Here is a 24,203-nt window from a genome sequence, read left to right as displayed (position 1 = left end):
GAAGAGCCCTTGGGCTGGCCAAGGACAAAACTCCTTGGGCTGGGTGAGGCACCCCTCTCCCTCTGTCTTGATGATAGCATGCTCTGCAACAAGGGAAAGCTTTCTCACAAGACAGGAGCTTACTAAGGAATTGGGAGGCTTCCAGAGACATGATCTGAGGGCTGGGGCCTGAGCAGCCCAGCACTCTCTCACCCAGCTTCATGTAGCTACACCAGAGAGAGAGATGAGGGTTATGCTGGGGCCCACATAGGAGTAACTGCTAGACACAGTGTCCTTGGTCTGGGGAGTGATTGTCAGAGACAGTGCTTCTGAGACTAGGGAGAAATTGGGATCCAAGTATAAGCACAAGCACCCAAGCACCACATCATTCCCCCCCTTAAACAGATGGGACCCAAAATCTATTGGGGTGAGGGACAAAGGTCTCAATTTCTGAAACTGCTTCCTGCTGGGTTTGGCCATAGAGCTGTCCCTGCCTCCTGGAGTCCCTCTGTTCCAGGGGTCGGTTCTCTCGCCCATGTCTGGAACTTGGCTGCTGCCAGATCCAGGGGGTGATGGGCTGTGGTCTCAGACAGGGGCTGGAATACAGCTTGAGTGGTCATCTGGAAGTGGAGGGCACTGAGCCTAGAGGACACAAATCTGAAAAGGAGATTAAGTAGACAAGGAAGGGCCAAAAAGAAGTAAAAAGAATATAATCCTTTCATAATCCTAATATATATACATATACATATACATACATATATACACATATATATGTATGTATATGTACATATATATGTGTGTTTATGTATATATGTGTGTGTATATGTATATACACATATATATGTATGTATATGTATATATATATGTGTGTATATGTATATATATGTGTGTGTGTGTATATATATATATATATATATATATACACACACATATATATTAAGTGGGAAAAGAATAGTAGTTAACATAGAAGCTAGGATCCCCAAGAAGAGGATGACGTTGGTGTACTAAGGTTTTCATGGATTTCTTGCATCCAGGTAAATTTCTTTAGTTCTATTGAGCTCCACCTATTGAGAGTTGTTAATATATATACAGCAGGAGGTGTTGGCCAGGGCACAGACACCACCACTAAGCAAGTAGATAATCCAAAGCTATCTGATTATCCAGGACCACATTTTCCAGGGAATCCAGATGTTGTTGAATGTCCCAGAGACTATAAGCTGTGTCATTTGCCAATTGGTGAATGGTCCCTGTCAAGTTTGAAAGAATGAACTCGTGTTTTAAATGTCCATACCAAGGCATGAGATGCTCCATTCCCTTTTTAAGGTACCAGAGAGAACATTGTCCCAGAACACACGCTTTACTCTTGTTAGGGTGGAGGTGCTGGGTTTAGTAATATTGAAAATGGTCAGAGGTGGTGCCAAAAATCCAAGGGAGCACACACCAAAATCCTTACAAGGTGTGAAACATTGGGTGGCTAGAACAACATTCCTGGGGTCCTGCCAAGTAGTGGCATTTTGCTTTACTTTTTCCCCAGATTCCTGACCACCTGGCCCACCCAACCCACAAAGGAAGGAGTATCCCTTAGGGGTACAGATGGGACCTGTTTGTAAAAGGTAGTGAGGATCAGTATGATTACATGCCAATATTCCAGGTATAACAGAAACTTTCAAAAGATCAACAACAGTGTTATAGTTAGAGGGGACTGTAGCATTGTGTATCAACTGAGAAGAGAAAGTTAAATAAGGAATACTTACTAGGAGAGTGGCAAGAAGAATTGGGTCATAGGTGCAAGTAAGGAGTGTTCCCTCAGAATAGGTGGTACAGCTGGGAGATGTAAACTTCTGGGGATACTCATCATCCTTACAGGTGGTACAAGTCAAGAGACCAGCAGAGACATTGACAATCCCTCCCTTGACAGGGGTCTTTACCCGTACAGTGGCCATAAGGCTTGTCTCTCAAGCAAGGGAATAATTCCGTGTTGAGAAACAGGATGTTGAGATAGAAAAATTTTCCCATAAAGGAGTGGCCAGGACAAAAGGGATGGTCAAAGACCTCTGAGGTGGTTACATTAGGGAAGGGGGTTCTTGCAAAAACTGCTTTAAACAAAAGAGGTTCCTAACTTCAACCTCACAACAACTGAATAGATACACAATCTTGTTCCACAGGCTTGTTTATACTTCTCTTATTATACTTCAGAAATTGAATATTTTACACAGGATAAATTCAAAAACTGATTTTACTCTTACTTAGGTGATGGGATAACTACAAATTCAGATCAAAACAGCAAGATCTCACATACTTACATTGTGCTCATGTCTTTTACCGACAATTTGCTGTGATCACAGAAATCTACTCTAAAAGGAAAAAGCAGGGACATGTGACATGCCAAACATGACAAGATCCTTAGCTCTGTTTGAATTCAGATAAGAGTCACAGTTCTCCAATCATGCCGTGTCTGTTTCTCCTCATAGCCAGACTCAGGAATCATCAGGTGGGAAACATTCCTTCTCAAAGGAACACAATGGGGAAACTGAGCCAGGAGGATCCTATCCTACATTGAGGCTAAGATTGTCCTCGCAGCTTTTTCCCAAATGAATCCCATTCCCTCTGAGTAGACCTCCACCTGTTCTTGTGGCATTTCTCTCAGACACTGATTTAATGCAGACAACTATACCTAAACTCAAAACAAAATTAGTTATAGTCCCAAGAGCCTTTTACCTCAAACAGCAAGTTTCACTAATTACAGCCTAAAGCCAGATACAGTTAATGTTACTGTCATGGAGTTGCAATAAGCAATAAAGATTTACCAGGACTCACATACATAAGAGATTTCACTTTCCTTCTTTCTCAAATTTAAACTTGTCCTGGTGTAAAAACCAATCATTAGAAATCATTTCTGTCTATTGTACATACACTTCTCAGCCGAGTTCATTGTTTAGGACCTCAAACCCTAACAAGTTCTTTTCTCAGAGCAGATGACCTTGCCCACACAGATGGTTTCCAGGGACCTTGGCAAGTTTACAAAATAAGGGGAATTGCCATTTACTCCAGGGAAGGGCTCATCCTGGTGCCCCTGCCTGCCGACCCCCTTATCCCAAGGAGGACTATTTGGAATGGGCAGAACCAATCTGGATAAGGCTTTTACCCAATCCCCTCCTTTTCACACACTAATCAATTAACACTTCTAGGTTTTAACATTAAAACAGTAACTTAAAACAACTTAGTTAACAATAATAACTTTCATAAGTGATAGTGAAATTGTTTTAGCTATAAGCCCTTCTTTAATTACAGGTAAAGGTGGAAATACCTGATTTTCTAAATGGCAGTTATCAAACATTATAAGACAATATTAGCAGGACTGACAAAGTAATATAACTGGTTTTACACAAATTTTCCACCATCCTTTAGTTTCTTTAAGTTCACACTTTAATAACATCCAAATCATGAAAAGCTGCTTCACATAACTGATATAAAAGTTTACCGATTTGAAGCAATACTAGATGTTTAAAACTTGAAACAAACACATTAACAATCAGGTGACTTCAACTCTGTTGAACGCATTTCCAAATTTCTTTACATAGAAAATCTAGCATATCATCACCATTGGCATTGTATACTGGTCACATCTAATTAAGGAACTAATAATAATAGTTAACGTTTATAGTGTCTGCCCTCTGCCAGGCACTGTGTTAGGCACCTTCCAATCATGTGAGATAAACTGAGGCAACTTGCTTAATGTCACCCAGTTAACAAATTTCAGATCCATACATTTTCCCAATTTGCCTTGGTGCTAAACAGTATAATAATTTCTGACTTAAAATATTAAATTAAGAGCATCGCATTTCATTTAAAATATTACCAGAATGAATTACATTACCTTTTGGTTGTGTTCTGGTACACAAAAGTTTTCTCTTTTATGTGAGACAGAAAAGATTAAGTGCTATCTCTCTTTTTGATCTGAGGGGAAAAGATTCCCCTTATCTATCTTGTCTTTCCCTCCACATTTAAAATTTGGCCAGAGTTAGAATGGAGAGAAAGAGAGAGAATTTTTTTCCCAACAATTCTCCAAAAGATTCCAAACCTTTTACTCTCAAACCCTCTGTTCACACTGTTCATGCAAATAGATTATGCTTTTCTTTCTACCCATACTGCTCTCATTTCTACATGCTTAAACTTTCTTGCCTTTCCTTCTACCTACTTATCCCTGTGATGCACTTTGATTAAAGTCCCTTTATAACTGCACACATCTTATTTCTTTCTGATCTGATACTTTGAGGATCCTTCTCAACTTGCCTTTTACCAATCATATAACCTAAATAATAAAGTATTTTTCTCTCTTTCTCTCTCCCATCCACCTGCTCCTCTGAGGCTGCTGTAATCAGGAAGGTAGAGGGGGAGAGAAAGAAAGTGGCATTCCAGAGTCCAGCTGCAGCCTTGGGATGCTACTCTTGCTACCTGGCTGCAAATGGACATTCACTCATACCACACAGACACAAACACAGAACAGATACGTGCTAATGACAGGGAGAATCTAAGAGCTCAGAGAGACTTGTCAGAAATCCCCTACACAAATCAGACAATTTTTTTCATGGTTCTCCAGATCGTATGGAAATCAGTCAAAATTTTCCTTAAGGTCTTGGAGACTGAGCTTTCTCCAGTTCTGTAAAAGATAACTTAGGGGCAAATCTCGAGGTGTAGAGGGAGATTGGCCCATCCTCTTTGCCTATAAGCCTTAAGGAAAAAAAGGGACCGGCTCCTGTAGTCTATTCGCCTGGACCAGCATCCTGGTGAAGGAGAAAAATTCTGCAGACGTTCCTAAACAAGGCATCCCTTGTCAAGAGGGAAATCCACTAGAGCCTGTTGCTGGCTCGACCCAAAGCCCCAGCAAGCCTTCCTAGGTGCTTGAGGGGTGACCCAAGTACAGGGTGAGAGGAGGGGGAGGCTTACCTTGACTCGGAGAAGGCTTGAGACTTCAGACAAGCCCCACGTTGGGCGCCATAAATGTTGCAGTCTGAGAGGTCGAGATCCTTCAAAGACTGGAGTAAAGGACAGGGACACCTGGAATGAATTCACAGACCGAAGCATTCTTCAAGTCAAGGTGGCAGAGATTTATTGTTATGCTTTTCAGTGAGCAAGGACTCTTAAGGAACCTTCAAGAGACTGAAGATGGAGTGAGGGTTTATATGGAAAAGGGCATGGGAAAAGAATGCCAGGGACACTGATAAGGTAACCCAAAGGTCTAGGTGTCTTTGGGAGTTATGGATGGAAAGTGTAGGGAGTATACTAATCAGGGAGGGAGATGACAGAGGCATGGCTCTTGGGAGTCTGGCAGGAGGAAGAGTCCTTGGGCCGGCCAAGGACAAAACTCCTTGGGCTGGATGAGGCACCCTCTCCCTCTGTCTTGATGAGAGAATGCTCTGCAACAAGGGAAAGCTTTCTCACAAGACAGGAGCTTACTAAGGAATTGGGAGGCTTCCAGAGACATGATCTGAGGGCTGGGGCCTGAGCAGCCCAGCACTCTCTCACCCAGCTTTGTGTAGCTGCACCAGGGAGACAGATAAGGGTCTTGCTGGGGCCACGCATGAGTGATTGCTAGACACAGTGTCCTTGGGCTGGGGAGTGGTTGTCAGAGACAGTGTTTCTGAGACTAGGGAGAAATCGGGGTCCAAGTTCAAGCAGAAGCTCCCAAAGACAAGCATCCAAGCACCCCCACCCTATTCACCTTCCCTTCGATCAGTCTCCACCACCACCTCCTTCATCCCCTTTCCCTCCTACTATCCTGAAGGGTAAAGCAGATTTCTACATCCAACTGAGTGTGTATGTTATTCCTCTTTGAGCCAATTCTGATAAGGGTAGGGTTCACACCCTTCCTTCTGCCATTTTCCCCTCTACTGCAAAATCTCTTTCCAAAATCTCTTTCTCTTCTATGTCATATAGTTTACCCCATTCTCCCTCTCCCTTTCCCCTTCTCCCAGTGCATTTTTCTTTCTCACTCCTTAATTTTTTTGTGATAATCATCTCATCATATTCAACTCACACCCACACCCTCTGTCCATATATACTACTTCTAACTGCCCTAATAAGAAAGTTTTAGGAGTTGCAAGTTATCATTTTCCCACATAGGAATGTAAACAATTTGACCTTATTAAATCCCTTATGATTTCTCTTTCCTATTTACCTTTTTATGCTTCTTTTGAGCCTTGTATTTGAAAGTCAAATTTTCTATTCACCCCTGGTCTTTTCATGAGGAATACTTGAAAGTCCTTTATTTATTTCATTGAATGTCCATTTTCCCCTTGAATACTCAGTTTTGCTGGGTAGATTCTTGGTTGTAATCCTACCCTTTTGCCCTCAGGAATATCCCATTCCAAGCCCTCTGATGCTTTAAGGTAGAGACTGCTAAATCCACAGTATTTGAACTGGCTGTTTGCAATATTTTTCCCCTTGACCTGGGAACTCTGGAATTTGGTTATAATATTCCCAGGAGTTTTCCTTTGGGGCTCACTTTCAACACATGATTGGCAGATTCTTTCAATTTCTATTTTACCCTCTAGTTCCAGAATATCAGAGAAGTTTTCCATAATAATTTCTTAATAGATGATGTCTAGGCTCTTTTTTTTATCATAGTTTTCAGATAGTCCATAATTTCTAAATTCTCTCTCCTAGGTCTATAACCTGGAAAGGTCAGTTGTTTTTCCAGTGACACGTTTCACATTTGTTTCTATTTCCTCTAAAATGTTTTGCTTCTAATTGCTGCCTTCCCAATCCATCCCCACTTCTATCAGCCCTCTCCCTTCTCTTATCCCATTCCCCTCCTACTTTCCTGAAGAGTAAGATAGATTTGTATTCACGAGTAAGTGTGTATGTTATTTCTTCTTTGGGCCAATTCTTATGACAATAAGGTTCATGTGTTATTCCCCACCACCACATCTCTTCCCCTCCAGTGTAAAAGCTTTCACACTTCTTTTATCTGAGATTTGCCACATTCTGCTTCTCCCTTTGTGCTTCTCACAGTGCACACTTTTAATTTTATTTTTTAGATATCATCCTATCATATTCAATTCTCAACTGTGCCCTCTGTCTAACTGCCCTAATAATAAGAAAATCCTTAGGAGTTACAAGTGTCATCTTCCCATGACGGAATGCAAATGTTTAACCTTATTTAAAGTTTAACCTTTAACCCTTATGATTTCTCTTTGCTTTTTGCCTTTTTAAGCTTCTCTTAAGTCTTGTGGATTAAAGACTTCTTGAGGACAGGAACTGTTTCACTTTTGTCTGTTAATCCCTGACATCTAACCCAGTGACTGGCACCTACTAGATGCTTAGTTGACTGGTAGGCTAAAACCCTGGAACAATGACAAAAGTATAGCCAGAACCAGGAGCAGAGAATGAGGAATTCTTTATTCAGGTAGGCATCTCAAAGGCCAGGCTACAAAGTCTCTCCAAATTGATGCAGGCAAAGCTTCACCTCACTTAAATGACAGGTGGCCAAACCCTCTGGGAACCTCTAGGATGAAGATGAACCTCGTGATGTTTGCCAGGATCAGGCCTGACTTCTTGATCTTTCTTCTGTGTCCTGGGAAGCTCCATGACAGACTAAGAGGGCATAAAAGAATAAGGAGGGACCCAGCGCCAGTTAGCAGTAACATCCCCACCATGTACCTCTCCCTTTATTCTCTGCCTTTTATTAATCCTTGCTGCCAGCATTTTATCTTCCAGATCTTCTCCTCTGCTTCCTTAGGTCACTGTCTCCTAAGTGTCTTTGATTCTTTTTCTTTGTCTGAGCTCTTATACAGCCAGAACATGAATATTTTCGTGTCTACCTCTCCCTCACCCACCTTGGTAACAATGCCACTTTCCCATTCAGCAGCCTCTTCTGTGCCTGTCTCCTTGGATCCTCTGATGCTGCTGTGGCCAACAGATTCTAGCTCCCTCTTCAGCCTGTGCCAGGAGCCAGAAATGGAAAGCCCAAGTTAGAATGGGTTATACAAGGCAGATGGACAGAGAGAAAGAGGAAAACAGAGTGAAGGAAAGATAAAGAAAGGAGGATAGATAGATAAAAAAGGGAAGGAGAGAGAGATGGAGAGACACAGGGAGAGAAACAGTGAGAGATTAATGAGATGTAGATGAAGAAACACACATAATCAACTGATCACCACCTCTTCTGGGGAATCTTGGGGGTTCACCTTTGGTATTTCTGCTGTAGCTGGTGATAGTGAAGGGAGGCTGCCTTCAGGGATTCTGTGGCTTTCTTGTTTTCTTCCTCAAACAGTTGCTTAAGAAATATTGCTTGGAAATCAGAACTGCCTCTTCTGAGATGCATTCCTCAAACCCCAAGGCCTAGCCAACCCTCCTTTACTTCCTCCTCCTTCCCCCTGAGCCCCACAGAGGCTCGCATAGCTGCAGCAGCCTCCTCACTGCACAGGAAGGCATCCACACTGGTGACAGCTGTGGCTTCAGTCTTGGCCTCAGGCTGGGTCAACCTGTCCAGCTGCTTCTGGATACTGTCAAGCTTCTCCTGAGTTAGCCTCTCTGGTCACAGGAATACAAGTTATGTCAGATGCCCTCTCATCTGGGATTTTGCTGTCCCTATCCAATCAATCTCCCTTCCTGAAGACTCTGAATAGGTGGACACCCAGTCTTCAGCTGTATTTGGGGCAAATGTTCATCTCCCCCCCATGAGAAAGGTAGGTTATCCTTAGAAGAATCTAGAATACAATCCTAGGAAAGAGGAAGTTCATTTTCTCAAAACAGGCATTATTCACCTTTCCCTCCCCTCTATCATTCCCTGCCCTCCAACACCGGGATTCTCACCCTCTATGAGAAGCTGTTCCTTGTTGTTGTTGTTGACCTTGCTGATTTCCTGGGATAGTTTGGCTGTCTTCTAATACACGGAAGAAAAGGAGGCCAGCTGCACCTAAAGACCCCTCCCTCCACAGGAATGCCTGCCCTCACACCACAGTATAGAAGTTCACAAAATTTCAGTTAGAAAGGACACCAGAGGCCTACTTAACTAACCCGTTCCTGAACACAAATCTCTTTTACATCACCAACAGATAGCCATCTACTTGAAAACTTCCACTGAGATTGCAAATCTAGTTTTCTTGAAACCATCTAAAAACCATGCCGGCCCTCTTCCACCTTAAACACAACTCCTTAAACCAGTGACTCCATATACTCTCCCTAATTACCCTTTCAATTCACCTTCAGCTCTAAATGATGGTGGTTATTTCACTGTCCACTTGTGCATACTAGGTGTGTCCCTTTCTTCAAGTATTCCCCTCATCCTACATCCCACCTTCCATACTCCCCACCAATAACCATTTATCTTCAGATCCTGACCACAGGTTATCCCCTCACATGGAATTCCCAGACAGTCTTATTCTTCTCCATCATTTCCTCTAGTTGCTGGCCAAACTCCATTCTAAGGAAAAAGAAAGCAAAGGATTGGTCAGGGTCGCTACCAGAAGAAGCTCACCCTCCAAACAATCACTAAGGCACACCTTTAGAACCGACGAAGCTCTAATCCTCCCTTCTGCAGGAAGTTTTTCTCGGATTCTTCCAGTATACAAAGATCTCTCCCACTTTTAAATATTTCCTGTATTAAGCTTCAACTGTCTCATCACTTACAGAGTCACTTAATTCCAGAACTTGAAGACTGACCATCTAGTCTAGGCCTCTCACTTTAAAAATCAAGAAACTAGGGGAAGAGAAGAGAGTCATGATGATGAGCTAGGAATAGAACTCAAAGCTGTCCGAACATCAGTGCTCTCTGGGTCTTAATTTCTTCCCCTGTAAAATCAAACCTAACTCTACTTGATGTTTTCTAATATCCCTTCAAACTCTGACAATCTGATTATCTATGGACTTCTCTTGGTGCAAAGAAATGCAATGCAATGGGAAAAGCCCTGGACAAGTAGTCAGGAGACTCAAGAAACTGCAACTGCATAATTAGGCAATCTTGGGCAAGTCCCATCTTCTCTCTGGAACTCAGTTTTCTTATTTCCAAGTCATATGGTTGGATTAGATGATCTTCAAAGTCCTTTCAGGATTTTTTTCAATTCTATGATTTGGGCCCCTTCCAGCATTGCTTTGTATGTCCCATATTTCTGAGGAGGACACAGTCTTCTGACTCTAGTTTTCTTTGGTTCACAAACTCAATTTTGCCTTGAATTCAGAGATCATCAAGCACCAGCCTAAAGGCTGAAACAAGGTTTTACCTCTGATTCCTTTTCTTCAGTTTTCCTTCCTGGATTTTGGAGTTCAACTCTGTTATTCTCTTTTGGTATCCCTCAAACACTGCCTGCTGTCTGGAGAAAGAAAAGTTGAGGGAAGAGGTAACCTCAGAATTTGGTGAATCTTATCCCTCTCGGGCAGTCCTTCAGAATTCCTTTTGTCAGGATGCTCTTAAAGTAGCTGTGTAGTCAGAGGTCAGTGAAGGGGGACATTTCACGTTGCTTGGCAGTTTGTATCCCTTCCTAGCTATCACGCTCTGAATCATGCCTTATACACTGAAAGAGCATTCAATAATCACTGGACTCAAATCCGTCTAATAACATTTATCATTGGGATCAATACCTCTAGGCACTGAGATTCTACGATCCTGTGAGTTGTAAAAAGAAAACTTTCAGGACACTTCACACCCTTGTATTTGTATCCCTAGCACTTAGCACAGTGCCTGGTAAGGCCTAGTAAGTAAGACCTTACTAACTGCTTGTTACCTTGCCATCACAAGCAAAACCAATGCACCAATGTCACTCAGGCCAGACAGCTCAGCACGACTTTGCTGGGGCTTTTTCTCATAGGATGCTGGATGTGGAAAGAGTTCTGGTGAATGGTGAAATGGAAAAAGAGCCAGTTACCTTACCACCTCAGTTTCTTTCTCCTGGCAATGCAGGCGAAGGATCCTCAGAGTTTCTAGAATGAAAGAAGTCAAAAGGTGGCCAAAAGGCCATAGAGGGACTTAAATGGCACATGAACTATCTTCTTAGGACCCCTGCCTTTTTAGAACTACCTAACAATGGAGCCAGGTCCCTGATTCCCCCTATTACTAGTCCCTTCCCTCTCCAGCTACTCTATATTTAACTACTTTGCATTTGTTTGAATTTGTTCTCTTTATACTTAATCTTAATTTAGCTACATATATACTTACTGTCTTCCCCTCTACAATGTAAGTTCCTTGAAAGCTGGGGTTATTTCATTCATTCTATTTGTATCTGCAACCTAGCACAGTCCCTGGCACATAGTAGGTGCTTAATACAAACTTGCTGATTGGCAGATACCTTGCTTCTTGCTCAAGATTTCCTTCAGTTGTGTCTCCTCCAAGCTCACTGCAAATGACAGAAATTAGACAGTCAACCTCACCTGTCTGTTCTCCCCACTCTTTGTATGCCTGGCCTGGAGCAAGTTGACTGGGTTGCTAGTCTGGCTGCTAAAATGATTTTGCAGTAGCATGGTGGGGTTATGGGATTGAAGCTGGACCCCTAAAAGGAAAAGACCATGTCTTTGAAAGCAACCTAGTCCCTGAATTTTCCCATACATTTCAGTAGTCCAGATCACTAGTACCTTCCCCCAAGACATCTGGCCCACCCCCAGCCCACCTTCATTACTCAATTAGTTTATTTGATACTCCTTAATCCCATCTAGATCCCTTCACTGTTACTTCTGTACCACTACTAGGGATTTACCTTCCTTAATCCCATCCAAATTTTCTTACAGCCTTTTTCTGTACAAAAGTACTAATCTTACTCCCATTAAATTGTGCTGATTCATTTAGAATCTTGCCTGCTTCTATTGGCATCACAATAGACTTGCTACTTTGACTGGAAGGCTTGAGTGGCCAAATTCTATTGAGGCAGATCTTCCCTGTACCTTTGCATTTCAGGGTTCCCAGCACTCTCAAACCATATCAATTCCACTCTGCTCAATCAATCCCAGTGGCTCCCTATGGCTTCTAGGGTTATAGGCCTAAAGAAAAGAACCCCAAAGGTTCCCTATGCAGATAACAAATTGAGCTCCAAAAGCAGAACTTAAGAGTCAATCAAAAATAAATTCCTGTTTAGATTTTAAAGCCTTTCTCAATTTGCTCCCAACCTATCTTCATAATACATTGTGCTCTACAACCCAGTCAAACTGACCTTCTCTGTTTTCACCCAGACATTTTTTTTATTTCCTGTCTTTGCAATGGCCAGGCCCTTGACCAAAATATATGGCCTCTTTATCTCCACCTCTTTCTCTATCTCTCTTTGTTCAAGCACCTCCATCCCTTTAAAGTCCTCCTGATACCCACAACAGTCTAGCGGCCTTCATCAATAACCACCTCACAGATAACCATCATGCATATGTTCATTTTATATTCATTCCATATTTGCTTATATATGTACCTTTGATCTTTCCCATTAGAATTTATTTCATTCTTTACATTTGTTTCTTCAGGACTTGGACCATAATGATATCCACTTAATACATGCTTACTGACTGACTGATTTGACATTGTGGCCCTTTCTTTACAGATAGGAAGTTATTTCATTCTTTACTTTTGTTTCTTCAGGACTTGGACCATAATGATATCCACTTAATACATGCTTACTGACTGACTGATTTGACATTGTGGCCCTTTCTTTACAGATAGGAAAACTAAGCTCTAAGGATGGACTTTCACAATAGGTATCATAAGGGAAAGATAAATTAAGGTTACAAGCCTTGGGCAGTCTGTGGTTCTGTTTTTGCTATCTGTGAAACAGTAGGTTAGGGGCAGCTAGGTGGCACAGTGGAGAGAGCACTGGCCCTGAAGTCAGGAGGACCTGAGTTCAAATCCAGCCTCAGACCAAACACTTGACACTTACTAGCTGTGTGACCCTGGGCGACAAGTCACTTACCCCAACTGCCTAAAAACACACACACACACACACACACACACACACAAAGTTAAAAAAAAAAGTAGACTATTTGCTGTTTGTCCTTGTTTCTTGAAGAGGACTACAACATGCCATGGCATGCAAACAAATTGGATTTAAGTGAGCAAGTGCTGTGCAAAGTCACCAGCCTCACTTTCTCCTCTGGATGCATCTGAGTCCAGTGGCCTGATATATAGATCTGGAGATGACCCTGGACGCAGAGCAGAACGTTGGTCTTTTCAAGCCAAGGTCTTTAACAGGTCTCAGTCTGACTGAGGCAACGCCAGTTCAGTGATTAAGGCTTAATAAGAGGCAAAGGATGGTCTCTTAAAAAAAAAAAATCTGGGAAAGGAAGACTCTCAGGGTTTCTCACCAAACAGAAACAACTGCTGTTACATTCTTCTTAAACCAATCACAGCCCAAACCAAAGATCCCGAGGGTATTATTGGCCCATCACTGAGAGCTAGAGTGATTTACAGGTTAAAGGTGGTGATGAGGTTGGGAGCTAGACCCCAAAAAGGCAACCCTGGACTTTGTGGCCAAATCTCTGGCATTTGCCTAAGGCTATAATGGCATCAACTGGCCTTTCACTGTGGCAATGCCCCAGTCTCCCAATTCTCTTACCCTTCATTTAGCCTAGCCCTCCATTGTCTTACTTCTCTTTGGCCCCCAGTCATTTCCCACCCTTAACCCTGGCTAGGCTCCATCTATTGGCCAAGAGGTCCAGTTCCCAGGCATTCTGTTCACTGGTTTACTGGCCACTCCCATCCAGATGTCCTTAGACCCCTCCTCCAGTCACCCAACCTATTTAGCCACTCCTACATCCTCCCTCAGTCTTTCTATATATAAAGTCCATTTTGTCTCCATTAGCATGCTCAGACTTTTATAATCTAGCCACTGCTCAGATTTTTACAATCGCTCATAAGTGCTCAGATTTCCTTAAGAGTCTGGCCAATATGGCAAATTTTTAATAAACCTTGTCTTTGGCTGAAAGAAGGCTTGGGTCGAATTCTTGCAGCCAAGATCCTTGTGTCATGATTTTGGGGTTCCAGCACCCCTAAACTTCTAGACCTCGTCAGTAGTATTTAAGAAAAAAGGAAAAAAGTTTCAGAGATAGAAATTAAAATTTCCTTTGGGCAGAGCACCCTCAAGTAAGGCTGTGATACATTATGTGGATAGAGGGAAAGAAAGAAAGAAGCAAAAAAGAGAAAGAGAAGGAAAGGAAGGAGAGAGGAAGGAAGGAGGGGGAAGAAAGAAAGGAAGGAGGAACAAAGTAAGGAAGGAAAGGAGGAAGAAGGAAGTGATGATGTAGCGCTTGAGGCAGATGAAGCAAGCAGGACTTGAGATAACAGATAGGATGCAGGATGTGAGCAGCCAGAAAAAAAACGATCGAAAAGCCCCCACTGTACACTTATCTGGGTGCTTTCACAAAGCACCCTCAATTTCAGAACAACTCTTCCCCTCCCCTTTCTTGTTCCCTCTGCTTATCATCTCCAGACTACCTGATGTCCCAGGCATTTTGGAGCCATTCTCTTGTCCTCTTCCTCTATTCTATAAAATTGTATTTAAACCATACCTTTGACCTGGCTAGCCACCTCTGGGAAGCAGAAGCTGCTCTACTCAGGGAGCAGAGCCTGTGACCTATGCTCTGCCTCCCATGTGGAGTAGAGTCCATTGGGGCTCTGCCTGATGGGGAGCAGGCACGCTTGGGTGCATCACCCCAATAAATGCCTTTCTTTAACTTAGAGACTGTACCAAGTGAATTCTTTCAGGACACTAGGACCACATGTCTATTCCTTATCATTTCAGGTAGCACCCCAACATTCTTGGGGTCCACCCTGAACTTATCACCAATGGCTACAGTAGAAGGTCTAAATGAATTGTTTTACATGTGAACCAGCTCTCCCAACTCTAACTTCAACAGAAGGAACAAAAGAAAGATAGAAGGAGGAAGAAACAAAAGGAAAGAAGAAAGAAACGAAAGGAAAGAAGGAAGGGAACAAAGAGGGAAAGAATGGTGTGTAGGTTATATAGATAACCTCTAGATAGATAATTGTTTTTTTTCTTTACATCTTTTTTTCTCTCAGTCTTCATAGGGCAGGTGCTGTGCACAAAGTGAATGTAGGTTTTAATCTCTGAAACATTTTTTTTTCTTCTTAAAGACCAGCCTTAACCCCACATCATCTCATGGATCAGACAACAATAGGTCCCAGGCCAAGCCCTGCTTGGTCAATGTTTTGGCCTTGACTGCTTTAGGATGAATGTATATACCAATTGTTTTTGTTTTGGCCAGAAACGCTGAAGGTCTTTCCTTCCCAGAGTGATTTTTTAAAAAATTAATAAATGATTAATATATTTGTTTAGAGTAGGTAAAGAGGCCACTCTCTGCCTCATTTCTTATTAGGCCTTTATCATTGAATGGGCAAAGGACAAACAACAATAGATAATCTCCAAAGTGTTTGTCAAATTTGGCTCCTGTGAATGCAGGTATGGAAAGCAGACCCTGGTACAACCAAATTAGATGACTTTGTGATGGTAGGCTTTGGGGACAAAAAGGTTGTTTGAATCTGTGGCACTTAACTTTCATCTAGTTCTTTCTGCAGGGATTGCCTGTGGGCCTGGGTTTCACAGAGTTCCTTATTTGCAATTTTCTTAGCTGTCAAGACAAAGACAAAAGGAGATATTTACAAATGGGTTCTTCCATATTGCTCCTCCTCCCACTTACTTCATAGAGCAGGAATTTGAAAACTGAAAAACAGTATGAGATTTACTCAAAGTTGTACATAGAAATCAAATTTAGTATACAGGTCAGTGGATAGTTCCTGAGGTTTTACTTTGATACTCTCTGCATTTTCTTTGGGGTTCAGTTGTACTACCATGTCTTTTTAAATCTTTCTTTCACCAGCCCAGCCTGCTCAGATTTTCCCTATTTTGAAGTGGGACTCGGGGAAATGAGTTTCATGTAGGCAGAAGGAATACAGAGGCTACTGAGGTAACTGTTTCCATGTAGTTTGAGGGACTTTTAAAAGCCTTGGTTCACCTTGCTGCAATTCATTAATTCTTCTGATCACGTCTTCAGTCCTAGGGTCTAGGAGGGAGTAATAACTTCACTTACACTTTGACTTTGTAAATGTGATCAGCTGCCAATGTCCTGAATATTTATGACATGGGTCTTTTTAAGAAGAACAGGACAGCAGCATGGTAAGCACTTTTCTAAGTATATTTTCTATACAAAATAATTCCAAGATATAATCATTAAGTTCTCATACAGTACAATTATTTTAAACAATAATCAATAAAATAGCAAATATGTGAAAATTGCACCACCACAAAGACTGAGCACTGCCATTTCCTAGTGTAATCAAAGTTGGTATTAGTACAGTCTTGGCGAGCAAAATAGTCAGCAGATTGAATCTTGGTGATACACTTGACTGATTTCAGCTATGACTTGCAATGGAATGGTTGGACAGTACAGGTATCTTATGCAGAGATTTCAGTAGCAGAATGGCACTTGGTTTGTTCTCAATAGAAATGACAAGGATGCAGTTGACAATTTAAAGAAAGACAATGTTCTTATTTGCATGCTAAAATTCTAGTTGTGTCCCCTGTATTTGAACACTTTCAAATAATATTGTCTGTCTCTCTGTTCTGCCCACGAGCTCTGCCCCATATTAGCTAACTATCTTATAGGACACTACTTAGCCGGTGTGGCTTACTTTCCCTTTAAATCAGAGAAGCCGAAAAGCAGCAGTCTCGTTCTGAAGTTTACTTCAGCTTTTGGAGACGCTGAAAAGCCGCCAGTCTCTTTTGTCCGCCTGTGCGGTTTGCTTTCCCGCCTGTGCAGTTTGCTTTCACTTTAAATCTGAGACCCCGAAAAGTGGCAGTCTCGTTCTGATGTTCACTTTCACTTTAAGAGACCCCAATAAGCAGCAGTCTCGTTCTGAAGTTCACTTTCACTTTAAGAGACCACCATAAGCGGCAGTCTCGTTCTGATGTTCACTTTCACTTTAAGAGACCACCATAAGCGGCAGTCTCGTTCTGAAGTTCACGTTCACTTTAAGAGATTCCGATAAGCGGCAGTCTCGTTCTGAAGTTCACGTTCACTTTAAGAGATTCCGATAAGCGGCAGTCTCGTTCTGAAGTTCACGTTCACTTTAAGAGATTCCGATAAGCGGCAGTCTCGTTCTGAAGTTCACGTTCACTTTAAGAGATTCCGATAAGCGGCAGTCTCGTTCTGAAGTTCACGTTCACTTTAAGAGATTCCGATAAGCGGCAGTCTCGTTCTGAAGTTCACGTTCACTTTAAGAGATTCCGATAAGCGGCAGTCTCGTTCTGAAGTTCACGTTCACTTTAAGAGACCCCGATAAGCGGCAGTCTGGTTTCTTTTTAATCCCCGCTTAACCTGGTGAAAATAAAAAACTATATAGGAAAAGTATCGCCCTACCTTGTTAGCGTCTTCTCTTGACGACTGGAGCTCCTTTTCTAGGGCTGTTGGCCAAACAGCCCACCTTGTCCAGGGCCACTCTGCCGGGGGAAGCCTTCCTTTCAGGTCTTGGCGCCAAATGCCGGAAGCGCCTGCGTCCCCGGCTGTGGTCTGATGCCGGCAGAGTGTGAAGAGAGAAAGAATCACGGGCCAGGTGAGAGCAGTGAAGAACAAACTCTGTTTACTGATCTGAGGGCTCAGGCTTATATAGTACTGGATCAAGCAATAGTAACATTATTATTCATGAGAAGTACAAATCTAGTTAAGTGATTTCCTTACTTCCTTGTACCTTGTCTGTTACATTCTTTACTGCGTCCTGTCCTGTACCCCATCCGTTTCCTCCCTTCCCGCGTCCTGGTCTCAAGAAACGGAACAGGGGGTGGTGAGCCGACATCCTGAGTTTCACAGCTGTTAGGCTTAGTACAAGCTACAGGTAAGACCCGGGCTGGCCGAAGCCCTCCAACTCTCCTCTACAGACTCAGAATGAGACTTTTTTTTTACATGTCCAACGCAGAAATTTGTTTTACTTTACATATTTCTTTTTTTCCTTTCCTTTTCTTTTTTCTTTTGTCTTTTCTTTCTTTTTTTTTTTTTTGGCAATTGGGGTTAAGTGACTTGCCCAGGGTCACACAGCTAGTAAGTATCAAGTGTTTGGTCTGAGGCCAGATTTGAACTCAGGTCCTCCTGACTTCAGGGCCAGTGCTCTATCCACTTCCCACCTAGCTGACCCCAACTATACATATTTCTAAGAGGAATTATGCTTTTTTTTTTTCATTTTCATTGGGAGGGTAAGGGAGAGGGAGGGAAAGAAGGGAATCATTTTTTACAGAGTGAAAAAAAATTTTTCTATATATACACATATATTTTATATCTCTGTGTGTGGGGGAGTCTATCTACACAGAAGCCTTGAGTACAACAATCTCCTGGGAAACTAATCATAAACATTTATTACTTCCACTTGTTTCACTGTATCTGACAGATATTCATCTTGTTGGTATTTTGTGCAAAGCATTTCTCTGTGTTAAACACAGTTATTTCTTGTCTTATTGACCATTGTTGTCTCTTGGCTTAATTAGAATTGATAAGGAAGTAAACTACATCTTACAAAAAAGGTTCCATGGGCAATAACATCAATACTAAACATATATGGACCAAATGGCATCTAAACTCTTAAAGGAAAAGTTAAATGAATTGTAGGAGTAAATGGTAAAATAATACTAGTGGGGACTTCAATTAACTGATCTCAGAAGTAGATAAATTTCACTATAAAACAAATAAGGAAGAAGTTAAAGACCTTGACAAAAATTCACAATGTCTTAGGGCACAAAAACCTCACAATCAAATTCAGGAAATCAGAACTATTAAGTGCACCTTTTTCAGACTATGATTAAAAAATTATATTCAATAAAAGGCCATAGAAGCATAGATGAAAAATTAATTGGAAATTAAACAATCAAATCCTAAAGAATGAATGAGTCAAAGAACAGATCATAAAAACAATCACTCAATTAAAGAGAATGACAATGATGCAATATACCAAAAATATAAGATGCAGCAAAAGCAGTAATCAGAGGAAAAATCTACATTTCTAAATTCTTATATCAATAAAATAGAGAAACAGCAGGCCAGTGAATTGGGTATGCAATTTAAAACAATTAGAAAAAGAACAAATTAAAAATCTCGAATTCAACACCGAAATATAAATCCTGAAAATGAAAGAGAAATTAATAAAACTAAAAGTAAAAACTTGTCCCATAAAAACAAAACTGCTATAAGGTTAACAAATAAAATACTTTCTAATCATTAAAAATGAGAGTACAATGATCTGCTTCAGGAAGGAAGTAAAACTGGTGATCACTTGGGTATCTTACAGATATGTGACAAGGTATATGGAATAATGTGGACAATGGATGGGAAGTATGCACAGTATAATGATAACATAATAATGGTGATGATGATGATACTTAACATTTATATAGCACTCAGTATGTGCCAGGTACTGTACTAAGTACTTTACTAAGAAGGCGCTGGCATGTGGGCACAGGAAAAAGATGGGTGATGGCTACTTCCAGATAGAAGAGAGGTACTGACCAGAGCAGGTATGAGGCGGGTCCTTTAACATTTACACCAGGGTAGTCATTGGGATGTCCAGAACCTGTGTGATGCCATCCTGACTTGGTTCATGTCTCCTGGTTTTTATACCTTGGCTCAACAGTTGGCAAACGGGTGCCTTGTATGTTGAAGGGCAAACAAGTCTGCGTTGTGCCAGACTCTGGTAGGGGGCAGGCCCCAGGTCTTAGAGCTTTTCAGAGCATGCAGGTGGATTTCACCGAGCTACCCCCTGTAGGACACCTCAAATGCCTACTGGTCGTAGTGAACCGCTTAACTTCTTGGGTCGAAGACTTTCCTTTTCGATGTGCCACTGCTCCTGCAGTGGGAAAAATTTTACTAGAGCAAATAATTCCAAGGTATGGAGTGGTAGAACGGATTGATTCGGACCAGGCGACCCATTTCACAGCCAAGGTTCTGCAGGCTCTAGCCCAAGCCTTGGACGTTACCTGGGAGTTTCACACCCCCTGGCATCCTCCCTCATCTGGTAAGGTTGAAAGGATGAATCAAGAGATTAAGAAACAACTTACCAGGTTAGCCTTAGCACCAATTGCACTGGAATAGATGCCTGCCTCTGGCCCTTCTCAGAATCCAAACCAAACCCCGCAGGGGCATAGGGCTTTCTCCTTATGAACTTTTGTATGGACACCCTTACCCTGAGGGAGAGGAAGGGAATTAGGACCCTCTGTTTGAACAAAAGGATAAATTCTCAAGAGCATATGTATCTTCCCTGGCAAAACATTTGAATACTCTTCAGATAAAGGAACTAATTGCTCAAACCCCACCATTGGGATTCCCAGTCCACAGGTACCAGCCCGGAGATTGGGTCCTGATGAGAGTTTGGAAGGAGGAGAAGCTTACTCCCGCCTGGGAAGGTCCCTTTGAAGTTTTGCTGACCTCAGATACTGACATTCAGACTAAGGGAAAAGGTTGGACTCATTACACGAGGGCAAAAGGACTGATGGATCCCCCTTTGGTGTGGACTGTTGAATCCAGACATCCTGAGGAGCTGAGACTGCATCTCGGCAGAGGTCTCTTAGAGGATTGGACACATGAACAATAAGGGCTGGAAGTGCTTGGGTGGTGTGATCATCATAGCCTTTGTTCTGTTGCTCCTTTTTGTATTAGGCATTTTTATCTGTTGGGGGACCACATTTTTGGCCAAAGAATATTTCCCCTCTCCTCTCTGGTGGTGTAATCAGAGTGTGACGCTATGGAGTTTCCCTTGATTATTTTCTTATTGAGCTTGTCCTCCCTTTCCTTTCCAGCCCCAATCCCCTGGCTCCCCAGGGTCAATAGCTTCCAAAGCCTTGTTCAAATTATACCCAATTAACCTCACTAATTGTTGGATATGTGGAGGGCCACAGCAGTGAGAATATTGGCCTTGGGTCCCTGTTCCCCTGAAGCCACAATGGCTCCTTAGTAATAAGTCAGTAGTTAATAATGGGACAGGATCCTGGGAGAATGGGAAAAGCATTCATGGCCCCTTGCTGAGAAAAAGAAGGGGTTATACTATCTGAACCAAACAGAGGGAAAGACCCCATTAAGAGAGTAGCTGTGAATGAACCTTCACAGGGCTCTTAAGAATCAGATCATATAACTGCACTGAGATTCAACGGCAGTGGAACAAAACAGGTACCCTGGACTTAATCACAATTTTGGGAAACCCCACACTGATCAAATTAAGGGAAGAAATATTCCAATGTAGGGGAGTGAGGGGAGCCGTCGAAGTCCCCTATGCAGAATGGAGGTGGGTCAATGAAACTGGTGGAGAGGGGCTATTCCCAGAGTATTGGAGTGAGACGAAGAGAACCGGAGATCCCTCATCACTAGCTGCAAGTGGGAGAAGAGAGTGTGACACTGTGGAAATGTCAGTATAGGAATGGGAGTGAGGGCAGGCCACTAGGACCCAGGGACAGGGAATATTACCTGAAAGTGGGAATTATTCTGCTATGTTCCATCACCAACAGCCAGTTTTGAGGGGCATTATTGGATCTGTGGCCTCACTGCTTAAGCCCACCTTCCTGTTGATTGGACTGGGATATGCTATATTGGATTAGTCCATTCCAAATTTTTTTCCTCTTAGGACAAGGAGGCAAACATTTTTCCTAGAGTTGTTTGTCTGAGGGTATACAACTGCTTATTTGCTGCTCGTATCTTGCCTCCCTACTCTAGTCCGCTCTGGGTAGGTCACGCCCAGCTCTCGCGTGAGACTTGCTAGAATAAAACTTCTGTTTCCTACCTGGAGAAACCTCTGAGTTTTTATTTGGGTGAGTGGTCTCTATGTCACTCATGGTGAACCTGTGCCCTCGAGGCACATGAGATCATGGAAGTAGCCAATGGCAAAGCCAGGACCAGACTGAAATTTCTTAACTCACAGGCAGGCTTTCCACTGGGCCTCTTTGAAGATCCACGTTTCTTATTTCCTTAGAAGTGATGCAGATTGTCTGTCTATGCTTTTAGGCAGTAGAGGAAGAGAAGGATCTATATTAGTGCTGACTGTGAAAAGAACAAAGTGAAATGTTTTAGCTGGTTGTCATGTAAACGGAATTCCTCAGTCCTTCAGTTCTGTGGAGTACTATATTTTCTTTAAGGGACATAATTTGGAGAAAATGTATTTTAAGTGCATTCTTTGTTTTCTGTACAACTACAACTCAAAAACTCAAGGAGGGTGAGTTACTGGAGCAACCTCAGAATCCTTCTTAAAAGATTAGTATAAGTACTATAGCTATTGTGCTTGCCTTCAGTAAAATATGGCTGTCCTTTCTAAAGTTTCAAATTTCATATTTTCTGACTCCTAACTTCTATTGATGAAATATTAAAGCAATAGCCTTTGTTAAAGTGAGCATAAACAAATACCCTTCCCTACAGTTTTCTCCAGAGTGTTCATTTTATATTCTAACTCTTAATTCTGTTGGTTTTGACACATTAGACGCTTTGTTTTGTGTGGAAATGCTTTGTATTTGAAAGTTAACTCTGTCAGAAGTAGTTTTGAGTTCCTTTAAATGTGATCATCTTGTTCATATCTGCTCACCTGCATCCTGTTCATAAGAACCTGATACACATCATGCACAAAACTTTAAAAAGGCTTATGTAAGTGCTAGTAACAACTTGTATAGTTAATATTATTTTGTAGATCCATTTACAATTTGTGCAATACTATATGTAAAAGTCTTTGTTGCCAATAAAACTCTATCCTCTATGAAAAAAAAAGTTTCTCTCTAGCATGGTTGAGTAAGTTCACAACTCCACCAACAGGGCATTAGTGTCTCAAATTTCGCACATCCCCTGCAACATTTGTCATTTTCCTTTTCTGTCATATTGAACAATCTAATAGGTGTGGGTGGTACCTAAGAGTTGGTTTAGTTTGCATTTCTCTAATTAAAAGTGATTTAGACCACTTCTTCATATGCCTATATATAGCTTTGATTACTTTGTCTGAAACTGCTTTTTCATCTCCTTTGACCACTTGTCAAGAGGAATGGCTCTTATTTTTATAAATTTGATCCTTTTCTCTCTATATTTGAGAAATGAAATCTTTATCAGGGAAACTTGCTGTAATTTTTTTTTCAATTGTGATTACTGTATGTTCCCCTCCTACTCTCTTTCTCCTTTCACCGTGTCCATTCTCAACTGTTTTACTTCTGAATACCCCCTCCCACTGTTGCGGTCTGAGAGGTTGAGACCCTCAAAGACTGGAGTACAGGATGGGGTCATCTGGAATGAATTCACAGACTCAAGTGTTCTTTAAGTCAAGGTGGTAGAGATATATTGTTATGCTTTTCAGCGGGCAAGGATTCTTAAGGAACCTTCAAGAGACTGAGGATGGAGGGAGGGTTTATATGGAAAAGGGAATGGGAAAGGAATGCCAGGGATACTGATTAGGTAATCCAAAGGTCCAGGTGTCTTTGGGAGCTATGGATGGGAAACTACAGGGAATATACCAGACAGGGAGGGACATGACAGAGGTGTGGCTCTTGGGAATCTGGCAGGAGGAAGAGTCCTTGGGCTGGCCAAGGACAAAACTCCTTGGGCTGGGTGAGGCACCCTCTCCCTCTGTCTTGATGAGAGAATGCTCTGCAACAAGGGAAAGCTTTCTCACAAGACAGGAGCTTACTAAGGAATTGGGAGGCTTCCAGAGACGCGATCTGAGTGCTGGGTCCTGAACAGCCCAGCACTCTCTCACCTAGCTTTATGTAGCTACACCAGAGAGAGAAATGAGGGTTATGCTGGGGCCCACATAGGAGTAACTGCTAGACACAGTGCCCTTGGTCTGGGGAGTGATTGTCAGAGACAGTGTTTCTGAGACTAGGGAGAAATTGGGATCCAAGTACAAGCACAAGCACCCAAGCACCCCATCATTCCCCCCCTTAAACAGATGGGACCCAAAATCTATTGGGGTGAGGGACAAAGGTCTCAATTTCTGAAACTGCTTCCTGCTGGGTTTGGGCATAGAGCTGTCCCTGCCTCCTGGGGTCCCTCTGTTCTAGGGGTTGGTTCTCGTCAGTGTCTGGAACTTGGCTGATGCCAGATCCAGGGGGTGATGGGCTGTGGTCTCAGACAGAGGCTGGTATACAGATTGAGCGGTCATCTGGAAGTGGAGGGCACTGAGCCTAGAGGACACAAATCTGAAAAGGAGATTAAGCAAACAAGGAAGGGCCAAAAAGAAGTAAAAGGAATATAATCCTTTTATTATCCTCATATATATACATATACATATATATATACATATATAT

The 24,203-nt window shown here is 42.1% G+C and overlaps 1 protein-coding gene across 1 annotated transcript; it reads right to left on the bottom strand.

Annotated features, from left to right (window-relative positions):
* Window positions 1-188: 188 nt before the first annotated feature.
* Window positions 189-15,963, bottom strand: LOC110204262 (synaptonemal complex central element protein 1-like; the record flags this gene model as incomplete). The annotated part of the gene is made up of 15 exons (XM_020980520.1): window positions 189-206; window positions 513-621; window positions 2,283-2,333; window positions 4,927-5,015; window positions 7,474-7,575; window positions 7,818-7,920; window positions 8,166-8,254; window positions 8,366-8,511; window positions 8,794-8,863; window positions 9,340-9,403; window positions 10,200-10,289; window positions 10,842-10,896; window positions 11,262-11,309; window positions 15,457-15,531; window positions 15,916-15,963. Coding segments are annotated over 15 exons (1,157 nt in total), but the record flags the coding sequence as incomplete, so codon positions are not given.
* Between the last annotated feature and the right edge of the window lie 8,240 nt (window positions 15,964-24,203).

Source organism: Phascolarctos cinereus, unplaced genomic scaffold, assembly GCF_003287225.1.
Source record: "Phascolarctos cinereus isolate Bilbo 61053 unplaced genomic scaffold, phaCin_HiC Scaffold_185;HRSCAF=761, whole genome shotgun sequence".
In the NCBI taxonomy this organism is placed as follows: domain Eukaryota; kingdom Metazoa; phylum Chordata; class Mammalia; order Diprotodontia; family Phascolarctidae; genus Phascolarctos; species Phascolarctos cinereus.
Note: the sequence above shows the minus strand (reverse complement) of the source record. Positions and strands in the feature narration are given on the sequence as shown.